Below are 18736 nucleotides of genomic sequence, written 5' to 3' on the forward strand. Positions count from 1 at the left end.
ACAGCCAGTTTGCCAACCGTTGACAGTGCATGATGCAGCCGGAGAGCCATCTGGAAATGGAAGCCTTCGAGAGAACCTTCCCTTGGTTCACAGGTCCAAAGTTCACAAACAGCTGTGATGTCTTCCAAAAACACTTCGTTTGGTCCACGTAGAACTTAAGCGCTCTAGCTACATCCAGCGATTGCAAAGTCCTCTCTTCCGGCGACAAAGGCGACAGGAAGAAAACTGGTAACACCAAGGGCTCGTTAAGATGGAAGTCCGACAGCACCCTGGGCATGAAGGAGGGGTGCGTCCTCAGCACCACCCACGTATCGTGAAAAGTCAAGTATGGGGGCTTGCAGGATAGGATCGCGTCGTGCGGAGGTGATGGCCACCAGGAACGCTGTCTTCCACGACAGGAACTTCAAAGGAGCTGAATGCAACGGCACAAATGGCGGCCCCATGAGCCTGGTCAGCACCACGTTGAGCTCGAGCCTTCACCGGCGGGAACGATCGGAACAGTCCTTTCATAAATTCCTTCACCAGTCGATGAGACCACAAGGACGGCCGTCCTGTAGTTCAGGTGTATCGGGAGATCGCTGCCAGATGTATCTTGATGGAAGCGTGAGCTAGTCCAGCCTTGGCCAGCGACAGTAGGTATGGTAGCACTTGAGGCGCCGTAATCCGTAGAGGGTTGATCTTCTGTGCACGGCATCAGACAGAGAACCTCTTCCACTTATGTCCGTAGCACTTAAGAGTTGAGGACGCCCTGGCCTTTGCAAGAACCTCTCTGCAGTCAGCCGGGATATCGTACCCTCCAAACTCTAGTGCTGCAGGAGCCAGGCCTGAAAGTTCAGCGACTCTAGGTCGTGATGAAGGATGGCGCCTCCTTCTCTGGAAAGAAGATCTGCGTCCGTCGGCAGCTTGACCGGTGGGGACGCTGACAAGTCCAGAAGGTCCGGGAACCAGATCTGCCTCGGCCACGCCGGTGCGACGAGGATCATCTTGCACCGGGACCTCTTGAGCTGGTTGATGAGTCGGAGCAGCAACGGCAACGGAGGGAACGCATATAGGAACAGGCCGTCCAAGGGGAACGAGAAGGCATCGCCCATGCTCCTCGGCTGGGGAAACCTGCTGGCGAACCTCTGGCATTTGGAGTTCGTCGCCGTCACGAACAGGTCGATCTGGGGCTTGCCCCATCGCTGAAAGAGTCGATCCACTTGATCCTGGCGTAGTTCCCACTCGTGAGTGAGTCGGCGATGGTGTTTTTTATCCCTGCAAGATGAAACGGCATCAGAAACATCCCTTGGGCAACAGCCCAATGCCACAGATCCTGGGCTTCCTTGGATAGGGCAGGGGATCTGGTTCTGCCCTGCTTCCGAATGTAGAACATCGTGGTGGTGTTGTCGGTGAAGATCCTCACCACCTTGCCCTTGAGAGACGGGAGAAAGGACCTGAGGGCCCAGAACACTGAACGGAGCTCCAGGATGTTGATGTGGAGCGGCTTCTCCTACGGGAGCCAGAGGCCTCTCGCGTGAAGATCTCCGGTGTGCGCTCCCCACCCCACCAGGGAGGCATCCGTCGTCACCGTTACCTGATGGGCCGGGATCTGAAAGTCTGTCCCTGCAGCCAGATGAGCGTGGGTGCCCCACCACCGGATCGCTCGTCGGAAGGTCTCGTTGAGAGGGATCCTCTCGTCGAAGCTGCCCATCGCTTGGATCCAGCGGGCGTCGAGGAACTCCTGTAGAGGGCGCATCCGAAGCCTGCACAGGCGCACGAGATATATGCAAGAGGACATCATCCCGAGGAGGGACTTGATGGACCTCACCCTGGCCACGTCTGTGGCCAGCAGACGCTGCACCTTGCCCAGGATGGCCTTTGTCCTTTCCTCCGACGGCGAGGCCAGACGAGCCACTGCGTCGAACTTGGCTCCCAGAAACAGTGCGACTTGCGAGGGGACCAGGTGGGATTTCGGGAAGTTGATGGAGAACCCCAGGTCCGCAAGCAGCTGGACGGTCTTCGCTGTGTGTTCTACGGCGAGCTCCCTTGTCCCTGCACGGATGAGCCAATCGTCCAGGTAGGGGTAGACGTGGATCCCCTGTAGGCACAGCCGCGCCGCCACTGGTGCAAGGCACTTGGTGAAAACCATGGGTGCCAACTTCAATCCGAACGGGAGGGCCTTGAACTGGTAGTGCCGTCCTTGGACCACGAACCTGAGGAACTTTTAGTGTCCTTTTAGAATGAGGAAATATGCACCCTCCAAATCCAACGACGACAGGAAATCGCCCTCCTCCAGCTGTCCCAGCACGTGCTGGAGGGTGACCATCCGGAACTTCTGTGCCTTGATGTACTAGTTCAGTCGTTGCAGGTCCATGATGGGCCGCCATCCTCCTGTCTTCTTTTTCACAAGGAAGTACCTTGAGTATACTCCGGAGCCCCGGAGCCTCTTCGGGACGAGCTCAATGGCACCTTTCTTGAGCATCGCCCTTACCTCCAGTAGTAGTTGAGGGACGTGGTTTTCCTTCCTGGCCACGGGAGGAACGCGGGGCACTTTTTTAGAAACTCGAGGGCATGCTCCTGGGCCAGGGCATCCAGCACCCAACGGTTGGTGGAGATGGACTCCCACACGCTGACAAACTTTGCCAGCCGGTCTCCACCGGGGTGCTTCGGTGGGGGCCCGACGCCACGGTCGGTTCAGTCTTGCTTGGAGGACGCCTTGCCGCCTTAGCCTCCCTGGCGACGACGGCGGGATCCACCCGACTTGCTTTGTCCCCTATAGGCTTCTTGCGACGAGGAGGGGGCCGCCTGGTGGTACGTAGAGGAGCCACCGCCGAATCCCTTGGAGGCACCTTGCTTGCCTCCGGAGTTCCGAAAGGACGGCCGTCGTTGCTGGAGAACTCCTAGGGCCCGAGCCGTCTCTGTGTCCGCCTTGATGGCTTGGAGGGACTCATCCGCTGTTTTCCCAAACAGGTTGTTCCCGTCGAAGGGCATGTCCAACACCTTGGTTTGTACGTCCTGGCGGAAATCCGTCGCCTTGAGCCACCCTCGCCGTCTAAGGCAAACGCTGTTGCCTAGCTGGTGGAAACCGGTGTCGGCAATGTCCGTTGCCACCGTTATGGCGTGGTCCGACGCCACCTCACCTTCCTGCAAGATCTCCAGGGCCTCCGCGCTCTTGTCGTCCGGTAGGAAGTCCAACAGGGGGGGCGATTTTGTACCACAATTCCCTGTCGTAGCGGGCCACGATCGCAAGGGCGTTGGCCGCCTTAATCGTTTTTGCCGCCGACGAGATAACTCGTTGTCCCATCGCATCCAGCTTCTTTCCTTCGCCGTCCGGCAGGGAAGTTGACGTTGAGGCTGATGCCCCCCCCACTTTCTTCTTGGCCGCCGCTGAGACGACCGAGTCAGGGTTGGTTGCGCCTTAAGGCAGCGTCAGGGACCCAGTACTTCTTCTCGTACCGATCCCTCTTAGCAGGAATCGTAGAGGGGTTCTTGAGAAAGGCGAGTCCCTCGTCCCAGATGTCATCCAGCAGAGGCACAGCGAGGACCGTCTTCCTCTTGGCCTCGCGCCGTTGGTAAAGGAACCCCTCCTTCTTCTCTTCGGGGCAGAGCTGGAAAAGCTTGGATGCCCTGGCAATCATAGCGTGGAAGGACCCAATCTCGTTGGGCGGGGAGGCCCAGGTCGGAGGCGATGGGAGATCCGTCCCGTCGTCACCGCCGTCGTCGTCATCCGTGCCCGTCGTGGCCGTGTCCGTTCCCGTGTCATCCCCAGGACGGGGGACGGAGGCAAAGGTTGAGCAGGCCGAGAGGGCTGAAAAGGCAGGGCTGGATGGGTCCATCTCCTCTTGCTTGGGGGACTTCCCAACGGGCCTGGTTCTGGCTCCTCCGTCGGGCCTGGCTCCGGCTCCTCTGTCGGTCGCCAAGTTGTCCCGCGGCTCTGGAAGCGACGGGCGCGACTGTTGAATTGGAACCTTGCCGGCGCCGCCGTCGCTCTCGTCGTCGGGATCCTTCCCGTGGGACCGGGCCTCTTCAATGCCCTCATCGAGGCTCTCCTAGACTTCAACCAGCTCCTCCTCCGAGGCTGTGTCCGTATCCACGATGGCCACCGCCCCCCCCCCTTCTTTTTCCACCGGGGTCTTCACGGGGGTCTTCTCGATGGACCTGAAAGAGGCTTCCCTCCGCGGTGGCAGGGAAACTCTGGGCCCTGAGGTCGCCTCCACTGATGTAGCCTCCACAGGCTGCATCAGGGCCGCCGCGACTTCCTCGATAGAGGCCTTAGCCGTGTGAATCAAGGCCTTCAGCACCTTCTGTGGGCCTGTGGCCTTCACCTTGGGGGGAGGGTCACTGCCTCGCTCCCCCTCGGCTGGATCCTTCGAGCCCGACCGGGGCCTCTCCAGAAGCTTCGCCGGGTTCTCGGCTTTCCTCTTCCCCGAGCCAGAGCGTTGGCTCGTGGTTGATGGCGCCAGAGAGGATTCGCCCTGCCAGGCAGCCGAGGAGCCCGACTGTTCGGCGCTCCTGGTGCCCGCAGACTCGTGGTGCTTTGCCTTCTGTTGGGCCCCCGTCGCCGGGGCGCCCTCACAGGACTTAGAAGACCGCTCGGACTTCTTCTTCTTCTTCTCACCTGACGGGCTCTTTCCTTCCAGCCAGTTGGAGAGGCGAAAATGTCGATCCTTCATGGTCCGGTCCGACATGTTCCTGCAAAACGCACAGTCCTTCTCCACGTGCGTTTTGTCCTCATGAAGGCAGTAGAGGCATTTCGAATGCTTGTCCTCCTTGAACACATTCTGTAGCTGGCATCCAGGACAAACCCTGAACAGCTTTCCGGGCGTCGAGCTTCCTTTCTCCTGGGCCATGTCTGGGTAGGCCTCAGAAACTTCTGGACTGCTTCAAGAAGCGTAACTCGACGAAAACTTCACCCTTGAGGGGCGTAGAAAATCCAAAACGGGTCCCCGTTGATCAGATGGAGAAACGGTGGAGCTTGAGGCTTTGTTTAACCGAAAAATCAGAAAATCTCTTTGAAAAAAGCGCAAAAACGCAGCAAAGCTTGAGAGCTAAAGCACGAGGACTCCCAACACTTGAACGTGCGGTAAAAATCTGAGGATGGCTGCCAGGGGAGGGGCTTAGGGAGAGGACAGTCATTGGCTGTGGGCAGTATGACCCAGAGATCAGTGATTGGTTACTACTAAGAAAGACAGATCAGAAACGAAACTGATACTGATTTTTTCTTTACCGAGGATTCCCAGCCTGACGACGGGGAATATTCATGAGCATGTGAATCCATGCCAGACCCCTATGCTGGAGAACATTGATTCAAAAGCTCACCCCTTGCCCCCTCAACGGTTCTGGTGTCGCCACAAGAGCGGGACCGGTGAGAAAAACCTTTCACCGATGAGGCCTTCTCAGGCCTCTCAGAACTGTTAGCCTCTGTACGAGGGACCTCGGACCCGAGTCCAGTAGAAGCCTCTTCACAGCGGGCCTTGAACATACGTTCGGTCTTACCAAGCCCAGCTGAGGCCTCGGGGTGCACCCCGGTACTTTTGAGGGAAGCCGATAAGGAGGCCTCGGAGCAAGCTCCGGTACCCCACGATTCAGTAGAACTAGGTCTACACGCAGCCCCCACAGGAGGGGCCTCGGATTGTACTCCGGTGTCCACAGGCCCCTTACGGACACCCTCAAAGAAAATTCTGGTACACTTTTTAGGCCCAGAAGGCACCTTAGGGCAAGCCCTGGCGACAGAGCGGTCAACGCTCCTCCCGGCCAGGGAAGACCACGTGAAGGAGTCCCCCGGCTGGGGTGCTCTAAAATGTAAATTACTCACCAGGCGTTTCTTCTTTTCGTCGATGAAGGATTGAAAATGCGTAGGAGAAGTGCGCTGAAACACCTCCTCCCACCGCTCTAACCGACGTTGAAGGGCCCGGACCGAAAGGGAATCACAATAAAAACAGGAGTCCCAACGGTGATCGGGACCCAAGCACTCTAAACAGAGAGGATGGGGGTCCGCCCTCGCGAAGTGCCGCTGACACGAGTTACAATATGGAAAGTCTAGTTTAAACGACAGACAGACTACTACGCGATCGCTAGCGAGAGCGAGAGGAGGAAAAAAAGGAAGAAATTCTTCCGCAGATGCAAGTGCGTCAAGTCCAGAACGAGCGGAGAAAAGGACTGATGGACGATGCACGGGGCAGAGCTAAGATGGGCGGGGTTACGGCCGTGTGCCGTACCCCGCGTAGAAAGAGAGGAAGGACTAAAATGTTTGCAAACTTTTTTTATGCTTTTACAAAGTGCTCCGGTCCCGTCCCACAGGACGGAGGAATGTTCCATAAGTATGGAGGAAAGGGGACGGGATGTAGGAGTAAATACTTTCCATTTAAAAAAGAAAAAAGCCATTAGCACCCGTTTAGCGAACTACACAGGTGCTAATGGCGATATGCCCCCCGGTGGTGGGCCGACCCTGTAGGTAATGGCCCGCCACTCTCGTTAAGGGACTCTCTCTGTGCTCGGGCCTTAACTTGGGCGGCAGGCCATTAGCTACAGGGTCAGCCCACCACCTCGGGGCATATCACCTAAATAGATGCCAGGTCACCAATCGTACACAGGATCATTTGACATTTTCCTGGTGCCTATGGAAACAAAATGCATTGTCATTATAAATCACTTTCAGAATGCTGCACCCACAATAAATGCAAACATTGCTACTGTAAATCATTTGCATATAGCAGCACTTAATATATGGCTGCATTCATACTGTGAATCACTTTGATGATGTGAGGCCCACAATATATACAAGCACTGCCAGTGTAAATCACATACATGATGCTGCGCCCAAATATATCTGCTAACACAGCCAGAGTAAATCCAGACACAGTGGCAGGGACAGGGTTCAGGGACTCAAGGCTTGGTTGTCTTGCAACAGTAGCACACTGGATGCAGTGAGCTAAGCCAGGTATGTTGCAGAGCAGCTTGTTCTAAAGATTTTCTTTTTTAATTGGTCTAATTACAGCCAGTCCAATAAAAGGCACAAGTGAAAGGAGGTGAGGGCTGTCACATAGCAGAAGCACATTTCTTAGGTAGTGCTATAATTGGCGTGGCAGAAGCGTTCATCCAATCAGGGTGCTTCCGACATTGTCATGTAAGGGTCAGAAACAAAACTGATAAAACAAATGTTCTACAGGAAGGAAACAGCACTCTTACTCCTTTATACCTTGACATGAACTCTAAAAGTTAATATGCACAGTAATGCTTTGCCAACCTCTTTCGCCTCTTTCAACTAAAAATGGGGCAAATCAGTCCCAAAGCATATCAGCCTATTCCGTTATTGGGAACATCAGGTAAACGTTTGGGGTGCTTATTGCCAACAACGTACACTAGTTGCTGGATTGGAGCCCTCTAATGTCAAATTTGGATGTAAAGAGGGCACTGGCACAGTTATTTGCACTTAATAGCTGAGTATATATATGTGTCCACAGTTTCTCCTTTCACCTATCTTTTATGCATCTTCGTTTGCTTTTGAATGTGTTGATTGAACAATTCTTCAGTCCCTTTGGCACACATGGGTGTCCCTCTGGGTCCTCTGGCTATTCTTTATTTATTTTGCATTTTTAAAGCGCTCCCACAGCCCGCAGGCATCGAGGCGCTGTTACAGGAATTGTTTGTTGTTTTTTTTTTGCGTTATTGTTTTTTTTTCTTAGTTGCGTATTTAGCGGATCAAACCTATGTTGCATCGCGTCGTCTTGCTTCCAAGGCGCGCACGTTGCCGCTGAGCTATCCTCCCGGGACTTAAGTTACACAGTGAAAATATTCCACAGGTGAGACTTTGGCAACCTGGTGAACGTTCTAACTCTAATAGTCTTTTCCATGGTGTCTGGCAGGGTTGCATTTTGCGCCCTATCCCCTCGGCCCACACTTTGGAATCTGTATATTTACTCTTTTGTAAAGGATTTGCTTAAGGTTTCTGTCGATGTTCTGCAATCAGGCCTGAATCTGTAGCAATTTTGCAATATACAGATAACACATTGCTAAGGGCACTAAGCACAAAAAAATGTCAGACTCTTGTCACCGCCCTTTCACAATTTATGGCGCAAGGGATGTTTTGTTGAATGCCCAAAAGATCAATGTGTTGAATTTAGGGAAAGTGAGAAGCATGCAAAATCAATATTTTCACAGGGAAAGGCACTGCGACTCCTCAATATATAGGATTGTGTTTCCATTTGTTTCAAAATCTTACATGGGAAAACCCTTTGGCTAGGTAGGTGGATAATATGGCATGGGTTAGTGAGATGAGGAAAACCCTTCCCATAAATACGGCTTCAAATATCTCTGAGGTCAAAATGGTTAGTGCCACTTCCTATGCATGAACAATTTGGGGATCTGACATTATAGACATGCTGAAACACAAATATACTTTTTATCTTTGCTGACTTTGAGTACCGAAGTCTCTGTCAATCGACAATATCCACCTGGAACGCAAAAGTCAGTTCAGCTGGGAACATGACTTGTGAATGGACTCCTGGCATAATTCTCATGTCTTGCAAGTGTCCAATTACACAGGACCTCTTCTCATCTGATGTGAGGGGAAATCCTCTTAGGCTAAACTATGTTAAGGATAAGCTACAATGCATTAATGGTTAAAACCACATAGGCGGTAATTAAATCAGATATGTTACAGCAATTCAAGAAGCAAGGGAGGTGAACAGTTAACGCTTATTTAAAATTCACCTCCTTAAAGGGCCTTTCTGCCAATCTAAAATCAATCGGCAACTTGATGCATACATTCTTTCAAGCTTGTTTCAGGCTTGGAGCACTGCCACTAGTGGCATACACTGGACATTCTTAGGGGAATGACTAGCTAGAACTTGGACCATGTAAAAATAGGGCCTGTGAGTCACTTTTGCCCTCTGTGATGATTTTGTCTGCTATTTGCTGTGACTAGGGCTAGCACACAAAACCATCTACTTCTGGAAAGGGATTGAAATGCAATGTTTTATCACCCTTTCACACTACCAGACCCTACTAAAGGCTATGCGGTTAACTTAAGACCGCTATTCTAGAGTAAGGTTGAAGGGATAGGATGAAAACATTTTCCAGCATTGTCTCAGAATAGTGAGATTCTGGGAAGAGCTTTTGAACTATTTTGAGATGGAAAGATTTGTACTTATTTTTAATTTTACTTTACTTCTTAAATTATTAATTATGGTCCTTTTGCATTGATTCTGTAGTTCATATTTTGTTAAGCTGTTTTTATGGAGCTACAAATTCCAAAATGAAGCTTTTTCCTTGAAAGATTCTGATAACAAAAACACTGCACTCCAAATCGTTTACAATCAAAAGTGTTTACACAATTGGCAAATATCACTTACTCAACTAAAGCATGTGCAAGAGACTCAATATTTTCACGATCAAGATTGGTGGTGGGCTCATCGAGAGCAAGAATGCCACAGTTCAGACAGAATGTCTCTGCTAAGGCCAGACGTATAATGAGGGAGGCAAGGACCTGTAGAAAAAAGGAAAAACAGCACAGTTACTGAATAGCCTTTCAGAACATGAGTTACCTTAAAAGATTGTGTTTTTTCATTTGCTTTCGTCCTGAAGTATCTTGCAGGACAACATCCTAACAATATTGACCCACTTGCCAATGTTTTTTTTTCAGAATAGGGTAAAGGATCAATTGAGGAGTCGTTCCTACTACTCCAGACAATTCAACTTTTCATTAATACATGCTGGTAATATGGTGTGCAGGGTGTAGATAGCTCTAGCCTAATCAACCATGTATTATGTAGCAATCAACAGAGGTAACATAGATTGCAAAAAGGACAAGTCAAGCATTTGGTGGTGGGCATACATGCAGGGAAACAAATCCTCTCTTAAGAACAGTACTGCCACTGGAAGCAATAGTTTGAGATTACTCCAGACATGGAGGACCACATTTGTGTTGGCCCAGAAACCTTCATATACACTTGACAATGGCTCAGATATTCAAGAGTGTGCCAAGCAGTTCAGTGATAAAGTGGTCAAGATCATAAGGATTGAGGGATCATTGCATAACAACATTGTTCTCAATCTATCCATTCAATGAAGACATGTCTCCCCTTACCATTTCAGAAGGTTACTTGATATGTCCAAGAGAAAATCAAGCACTGGTGCTCCATGTAGAATGTCACAATCCTCTCAAGACATTCACAATCCGGTCTAGACATAGCTGGAGACACATTCACCCATGCAAGCTGCATTTCCCTTTCTACTCAAACAACCACAAACGTTATTTTGGAATTGATTGTCTTCTCCTAGGAAGGTGATCATTAGACCGAATCCAGTCAGCTGATATGGAGAGCAAGTCCTTGATATAGGGGTAGACATGAGTGCCCCTTCTGCAGAGATGTTCTACCATGGGGGCAAGGCTCTTGGCAAACACTTGTGGGGCTGATAGGAGGACAAATGGCAGAGCCTTCAATTGATAAAGCTGCCCTGTGATAACGAAGCGCAGGTAGCAGCGGTGTGACGGATGAGCCAGGATGTCAAAAGTAGGCATCGTCCAGGTCTAGAGACACCAGGAAGTGTAGGTGCTGTAGTTCTGATAGGTGGAGTTTTGTTGCTTTTAACCATCCTTGTTGTTGCAGTACAGCCCCATTTCCTAGCTGCCGAAAACCTGTGTCAAGAATGTCCACTGAGACAGATATAGTGTGGTCAGACGCTGCTTCCCACCCCTAGTGCCTCTTTTCCTCAGGGAGGAACTCGAGTATGGGTCCGAGTTTGAACCATAACTCCCAGCCGTACCTGGCAAGTATGGTCATAGCATTAGCTGCGGTATCCCTGCCAATCATCTGACCTTAGACCCCCTTCCTGCAATCCCTTCCCTTATAGGCTCATGAGTTGTTGTCACCCTACTCTTCCCTTAGCAAGTACTGGGACTAGGAAGATTAGGACTTGCCTAAGTGAAGATCTCTTTCCCAGTGCTGCAACGAAGAAGAACACCAGTGGCTCACAAGGGAGTCTTAAGACCAGTACTGTAACGAGGGAGAAGTGTGTAGGCATAGGGACTACTTGCAGGAACCACATTTAGCAGTCTAGTGTTTGCCCCAAGTCCTATTGGCCAGAACATGTATAAAAGGGAAGAGACTTAGGAAGTGTGGGAGAAGCCCTCCCTGAAGGAGCAGGAATCCTGTGCTGTAACATGATGGGCTGTGGACCACTGTACCACCCAGACAGAGGGGAATCCTTCAACCCAGTCTGTGGGGAACGGAGGGAAGCTGGAGACACTCACTGGAGGAACCAAGACGACCAGTGTCTAAAGAGGAGGGGACCCTTAAGTGCCAGTAATGTGCAAGGGACTGAGGGAAGCTGGAGACTGACTGCCTCACTGCGGGAACCAAGGAAAGAGCTGTATTCCAAGTAGGAATCCGGTGATCCGTGTACTGGACGAGTAGGCAAGAGCCAGCAGAAGGGAAGCCGTGAGCGGAGAAGAACCGGAACGTAGTCCAAGAGGGAAGGACAGCTTGGGCTGATGCCAAGTAAAACCTCCAGGCATCCCAGGCACTGGCAAAGTGCCTGAGAGAGAGGAGACATAGCCAGGAAAAAGCAGACATTCACAGAACTGCTACAGACCTTGCAGAGCCCCGAACGCTACTGGAGACTCGAGAGACAGGGCAGCTGCCTGGGAAACGCCAGTACCTGCACGAAAGAAGCAAACAGGTATGCAGGTTACCGTAGAGGTCCTGGTGGTCAGGGGAAGCAAAGGGGGTGAAGCAGAAGCTGGATTAAGAGGGTCTATAGGACCTTGGGGATGAAGTGCGTCTCTGGGACCTGCACCCATATGAGAAGCAGAAACAAAGCCATTCAGAATATTGTGAGTCTGGGACCCGCACCCAAAGACAGACAGTCCATGAGAGAACAATTGCTTGGCAGGATAGTAAACCAAGCAGATCTGAATATTACAAGTGTGGGACATGCACCCAAAACGAGAGAATAATAATTAATGAGCAGGAATCCTATGTTTGGTAAAAGGAGTGTGCCAAGTTGTTGTGATAAAACAGTAATAATATAAGAAACATTATTGTGAACTACCCAGTGACATTTACTTGAGAAAATACATTCCTGAAAGGCCCGAAAGGACAAAGTAGAGCAAGAAAAAATCTAGGGGAAAGGATTACGACCCTAGCCTTCGAGTCCTGCATTTGTGAACATCTTTGTTTTCACCAGTTTTGACTGCGTGAGAGTCTGGGAACCTTTCTGTTGGTTAGATCTACAAAGAACACGTTACTTTTGGACGAGATCCTCCTTGCACAGTTGATTTAAGTTATTAGTGTTAGGGACAGAGGTAGGCTTTTGGTGACACAGCAGTGACAGATATTAAAGTTTTGGACATTCTGACAATTTCCTTTGTTTTCTTAAAGGCAGTGAAACCCCTCTTAGTTTTAGGGACAGGGAGGCATTTTTTCAACCCTTTCTTGAATAATAAAGGTTTCTGCCAAAAAACCTGCCACCATTGTGTCCAAGCCTTACTTCTGCACCCTTACAGTACACAGTACAAACTGGATCAAGTAGAAGTCAACAGAGGTATCCTACTCTTGCTGTAATTGGCCTCCGCTCTATCATGCGTGCACCAGAAGGAGTGTTATGTTATGTTAGGAGTATTTCTTGAGCGCATAACCACCCTAAGGTATCTTGGGCTCTAAAAAGTCAGGCGAACATCCACTCAAAGTCAAAAAACCGGAAAAGCCCATACCGCCTAGAAGAGAAGTGCTTTGCTAAAGGCTAGATGGTTAGAGAATTTCTTTATGGATATCGGCAGCTCATTCCATAGTAGGGCAGCTACTATGGAAAAAGCCCGACCTCCTATCCGTGTGCGTCGATAGAGGGGCATGATAAGCAGGTCAGCCGATGTGGAACGTAGCTGGCGGCTAGGGTGATAGCGTGCAAACTTAACCTGGAGGAACTCTGCTCCCTGATCGTGTAGAGCCCGATGTACTATACATAGAGCCTTGAACCTGATGCGCTGAGTCACAGGTAGCCAATGGAGGGATCGTAATACCGGGGATATATGGGTTCTTAAGGCGTGCCAGTTGCCACCCGTGCTTCCAGGTTTTGCAAGCGTTGTAGTCTCTGAATGAGCCCCTTAGGTTGGGCCCATCGGGGTGGCGTGGTATAAATTCCAATTGACTATTTCCAAATGGTTTCTACTGGATCAAGTTGCTCACAGGTGGGTGTCTGGAAATATTCTGAATTGATATCAAGAAAGGTATACAGGTGATTTTATGTTATCTGGGGAATCCCATTATTAACAATGATATATTACACCTGGATCAAGTAGAATCCATGACTTACATTTAAATTGGAAGTTTCACTAGCATGGTGTCAGGATCCTATCCACCTACCACCCAGCATTGCTACATGTGCGCATTCGGTTTATGGCATAATTGCACAGTTAAAATCTACAAACTGCCTCTGCATTCATTTACTTGTTTTACCGTTGCAGTTTTGGACCAATCTAATTTCATGTTCCATTTTGGGTTTTGGGTTAAACTAGCAGAGGCTTTCGTGTATATGCATGCTGTCCAAAAGGCAGCGGGTTGGAAGAGGCATACTGAGTACATTTGTTTTCAGCAAGCTACTAAAAGCTGGAGAGGCCCTGATTGCATCCACCTGTTCCAAGCCACTGCAGGCTAGGCTGCTGAGGGCTAAAAATATTTTAATTACAATCCACTGCTTCATGCCACTGAAGCTGGGGCTGGGTTTAATTCAACACAGCTGCATCGCTCCACTCTTTTGCGCTGTTGGCTGGGAGGGCCTTTGTAAGCTCATTTTGAACAGAAGCAGTTCTTCAGTCAACTGCTTCCACTGGGAGTTTGTGCTTCTGTGTGCCTGTGACCAGTGAACCTTTCTTGAATATCCTGATTTGGGCTTTTGAATCCTGTTTGGTGTTGCTGTTTTGCAGCAGCCTTTTCAGCCTGTTTTTGTAGTCTGCCTGTTTCTGAACCTTTTCATTGATTTCCAGCTTTTTGGCTTCTGAATCCCTGTTCTGTTTGGTTGTGAAAGACATTCAGTTATTTACCGATATATTTTCTGCCTTTCTGACTTTTTCACCTTTTTTCTGTAAGCATTTCTGCTTCACAGACTTGTCCTGTTCCTGCCTAGCTTTTCTCCCTTTCTTGCTGCAATCCCAGTCTCTTGAAGTTTTCCTGTTTGTTCCTTGCTTGTGATATTACAAGACTTCAGTCCATAGTTCCAGTGCCCGTTCTTAAGTACTCTGAGTTTCCTGAACCCCTGGTATTCGCTGTGTTGGCAGCGACCTGGCTTGTCCGAGTCCTTTGCCTTGTGTATTCTGATATTCCAGTCTCTGCTTTGTACTCTGTTTCTCTACCTGTCATGTACCTGGTTATTTCTTTCAATGCAGCTTTCCGCCTGTATTACATCTTAGTCCACTGTTGTGCCTCTGCTCTCTATCCGTTTATAGTGTGACCCCTGGGTTGGTCTCCATTCAGATCAGATAAGGGAAATACTTCTGTTGCCTGTGTCTAGTCCGTTGGGAGTCTTACCTGACTCAGTATATGGTCTCCAGTTTTACCCTTAGACTGAGTACAACAGTCTCTTTGGCATGCCCAACTCATTACGCCGCTGTATGACCGTTGTTAAGCGTAATCTGCTGATAACGATCCCAAGGGCTTTCTCGAATCCATGGAGACCCCTTATCAAATTCCAGTACAACCTTTATTCTGATCGTATTGCCCCGTATATTTGCTTGTTTTTACTTTCTCTGTCTCTTCCCTTACAGCCAGCTCCTGCCCCTGCAGTTCCTGTGAATACCGGTCTCAACTCAGATTAGCTTTGTATGTACCCGGTTTCTGTTATATGCTAGCAGTGCTTCAGGAATCTGCCCTAATGTACAGTGCATACTGTGAGATATAGCCTTTGCCCTGTGCTCTCCAGCCAGACTCCTGAAACATGGATTAGTCGCAGCTGTCATAGTGCCACTTGTTATATCCGTCCCCTGCCGCAACCAGCTTTTGCTGTGTCAGGTTTTCAATTTGAGGTTAGGGTGTCCTGGTAGATATTCCACTTAACTTATGTGACAAGGATAGTCCTGGGCTTGTCAAAGAGGGATACAAGCCCCTCCTCACATGAAGTTGGAGGAACAGGGAGAAATACAGACACAGTCCTAACTCTGAAGAGGTTGGGGCCAGTTCAGAGAGCCCCAATTCCTGCCCCCAGCCCCTTTGTACAGCATGTTACTTTGCAGTACAGTGTCTCTCTGTGTTACTAGAGGCCACTTGTCTTAACGCAAGAGGCAAGCCGGGAAAACCAGAACAAATGCACCACATCTTGATGGTAAAAAAACAAGAACCAGCAGACAGGCAAAGAAGGCGGCAAGTGTTAGGGAGAATTCTCTGTTTAGGCTGAATTTCCTAACCTAGTGAGTCCCCCAGCAGCTTTGCTGGATTTTTGGGGTTTATTTTTTTCTCCTGCCAAGAGTGAGACTCTTTTACCCTCACTCTTGGACATGATTTGAGTGTATTCCTTTGACTCTAGATGTGTTTAATGGGCTATGGGGTCTTTTACTCCATAGGGCTTCATGTGTTTTTGTGATGTGTGTTACACAGAACCCTCAGTGCAGTAACACAGGGGTGGCATAGTGACCCCCCCAGTATAGACTCCATACCCTGGGACTGACTACTGTCTCCCAGGGCATGTAAAGTCACCATTGACTTTACTAGTCTTGAATTCTGAACAGAACCAGTACAAACCATCATATTGTGGACGTACTGGCCGGGGCAATTCGATTGCCCCGGGGTCTGTTAGTCGAGGGGGCACGTCTCCGGCCCCCCTGATCGAGTTGGCTGGTGGCAGTGAATACTACCTTTTATATTCAACCGCAAATATTTCTCTATGGGATTTTCCCATTGTTCGAGGCTTTTATCTTTATTTATTTAATTACGATAGCCTCGAACATACCGCCGGTTTAATTATTATTAATTCTCCGGTTGGTATTTTTTGCCAAAACTCGGTTCTAAAATGGCGGTTGTGTTCTCTTCTCAAGTCGAGCCCTTTGTTCCACTTTTTTGGCGGGCTTCTTCACAGAAGCCCTCCAAAGTGGTGCCACTCTGTCTGGGGTACTTAGGAGGGGTGGAGGGGGATTTAGGCACCCTGGACTGAGTTGCCTAGGCAACTCAAGTCGCACTCCGTCCTGATTGGCCCAAGTGGTGAGCCGGCCGGCTCACCACTTAGCATGTTTGAGTGACAGCTAGGCTGAGTGAATGGGGGTTTTCTGCATAAAAGCAGGGCTTTGGGGACTGGAACTTCAGAAGTCGCTACAGGACCTAAGAATCCGACGAGGGAGAAGTTGAGCCGACCTGCTACGAGGACACCACCGGTGGAGCCCTGCTGAACCGTCTCACCACTTTTCCCAACGACAGAGGAGATCTCCCGCCGGAGAGTCTTCTTCCTTTGACTGGTGGGGATAACCAGTTTCACCGTCTTTTCGCCTTCCCGACGCATCTCGTGGCCGCCTTGCCTGTGTCAAGCACCCCGACAACCGGAATACCACGTTTTACCACGACCGCGAAATAAAGGGTAATACCTTTAACCGGAAAACTCTGCGGCTGGTTTCTTCCCTGGCAGTGCAACAACCTTCATCTTTCCTCCAAGTCGAGATCTTCTCTTCCTCTGGACGACGCCGAGACTTGCACCCGCTGCCAGGAACAACTGCCACCGCTGGAGGACCCTTCCCACTTAAGGTACCGTGTTCCGCCTGGCTTCCCTTGCCACCGACTGTACGGGGTAGATTTAGCCCCCGGCTTTCGAACCTGGGTTAGCCTGGGACACCCTGGCTAAACTTTTCTGAGCCTTTCTAAACTCTTTTCGAACTCCCTGCAAGACTTTCTAAGCCTAGTGTAACTGTGTGATCTTGGGCGCATTTGTGCTCTGCTCTCTCTAAGAGTGGGCCCAGCCTATGGACTTTGGCTCACAAGTGACTTTTGCTCTTCTGCCTTGCAAATAGTGTTCCTAAATCTTAGAGTGGTGTACCTTTCCATATTCTGTATTTTTCCCTCCCTTTTTCATAAACTTATTGGAGTGCCATCTATAGTTAAGCACTCACCTCTGTATGGAAATAAGTGGTGTTAACTAAGACTTATCTGATAAGGAATAAGGGTTGCATATATTATAATAGTAACTGTGTTTAGAGTATTTTACAATAAGAGTGCTGGAGTGTTTCAAACAGTGTGTTTTTAAATAAATAATTATATACTTTGATACCAAAGCTCTGGTCAGTGTTTGTTTGTATTATCGTATCTGAGTGCCTATTGTGTATACTTTGCATACTGCCTAACTCTTCTTGAGGGAAGTCTGACTGCTCAGCCACAGGTACCAGGTAAATCTGGGTGGTACAGACTGCTACCAAGTGGGTTTACTGCTAACACCTGTAGTCCTAAATCTTTTGCAGTGTTCCCTAAGGGAACTGCACAGGTTTCCGCCTAACAATTAGAAGAATATAACATGATAGGAGACACTATTGATTCTTTAGGAGTGTTTTTCACAAGACCTCCCATACTGAGTTGAAGGGGGTTATTGAGATAGGGCTGCATAGGTACATCGCATGCAGGGGAGGGTAAATAATTATGTGGTTGAATATTTTGACCAGAGGGAGGAATGATGAGGAATAGAACCTCCTCCTCTCTGGTAATACAGGTGAAAATGTCATTCAAGGGCATGTGCCCCACTTTTCTGCCTAACATTATACACATCAGAAGCATTGTCCATTGAGGCAGCCAGACTGCCCTTATTACAGGCAGGTACATTAGAAAATAGGTGACACTGCACACATTTATTTAGGACAATATAAAACGAAGACATGCTTACATTGCGCACAACATGATTAACACAGAATATAGATTTCTGATATTGAATATATATCAGCAAAAGGAGGCAGCCGTTTTTCCCCAAAATGAATGCCTCATCATATATTACAAATAAATAATCTCCTGAAAATGTAGATGTGTTGAGCAAAAAAAATAAATATAGTGCTGTGTGCAAACTCAGGAAGGGAGTGCATTGGGCAGAAGCCAATATGCAGTGATTCAGCAGTTTAAATAGCAGACTAGATGGTTTTCCACAGTGTTCCTTACACATGAAGCTGGCATAAAATCAGGGAAAAGATAAGCCAGGCGGGGTAACCAATAAAAGTACTGCATCTAATCTATGTCTTGGACATAGTGTGCTAAGAAGTATGAAAGCAAATGCGTCATTTCCAAAACCTGCTTTTTTTCAGTTTTAAAGTTGCAACACATGTCTTGTGATTTAGAAAATGTGTAAAACACCTAGTCATGATTGACATAAATGTGGTCATTGTGACAGAAAATGATCAAGTGTTTCAGGAAGTGTTTATATCCAATACAAAGGGCCAGTACACTTTGTAGAAATGTGACCAATTGCATAATAAGGTTCATATTACAACCGAACTGATGGAATATTTTAAAATTTATAAAACCATGATGGATGCAGAAATGCAGCGATATATTCTTTTCCAGCCTGTGAGACATGGGATTAAATAAGATGTTCCTAGCCAGCTGCCTGTGTGTATAACGAAACACATACAAAACCGCACTTCATGCACTATCATTAATCAGAGCTTAGCAGGGACTAGAGTCGGAAGCAGCAGTAGTGGAAAGGAGAATCTTCCTGGTCACCCTATTCCCCTGAATTAGTCAATAAATCAGGGAGACAGGATTCCAAGGGAATCCCTCTGGGGGGGAAAAAACCCTGCGGCAACTCC

The 18736-nt window shown here is 48.9% G+C and overlaps 1 protein-coding gene across 5 annotated transcripts in view; it reads right to left on the reverse strand.

Moving 5' to 3' along the window:
• Positions 1 to 18736, reverse strand: part of RAD50 (RAD50 double strand break repair protein) — a 1278308-nt gene that overhangs the window by 77832 nt on the left and 1181740 nt on the right. For all 5 annotated transcript variants that reach the window (XM_069652502.1, XM_069652503.1, XM_069652505.1 and 2 more), the window contains one exon: positions 9333 to 9466. In XM_069652502.1, the coding sequence (XP_069508603.1) occupies positions 9333 to 9466 (134 nt within the window). The remainder of the gene's footprint in view (positions 1 to 9332; positions 9467 to 18736) is intronic.

Source organism: Ambystoma mexicanum, chromosome 3p, assembly GCF_040938575.1.
Source record: "Ambystoma mexicanum isolate Mex_15411 chromosome 3p, UKY_AmexF1_1, whole genome shotgun sequence".
NCBI classification, from domain to species: domain Eukaryota; kingdom Metazoa; phylum Chordata; class Amphibia; order Caudata; family Ambystomatidae; genus Ambystoma; species Ambystoma mexicanum.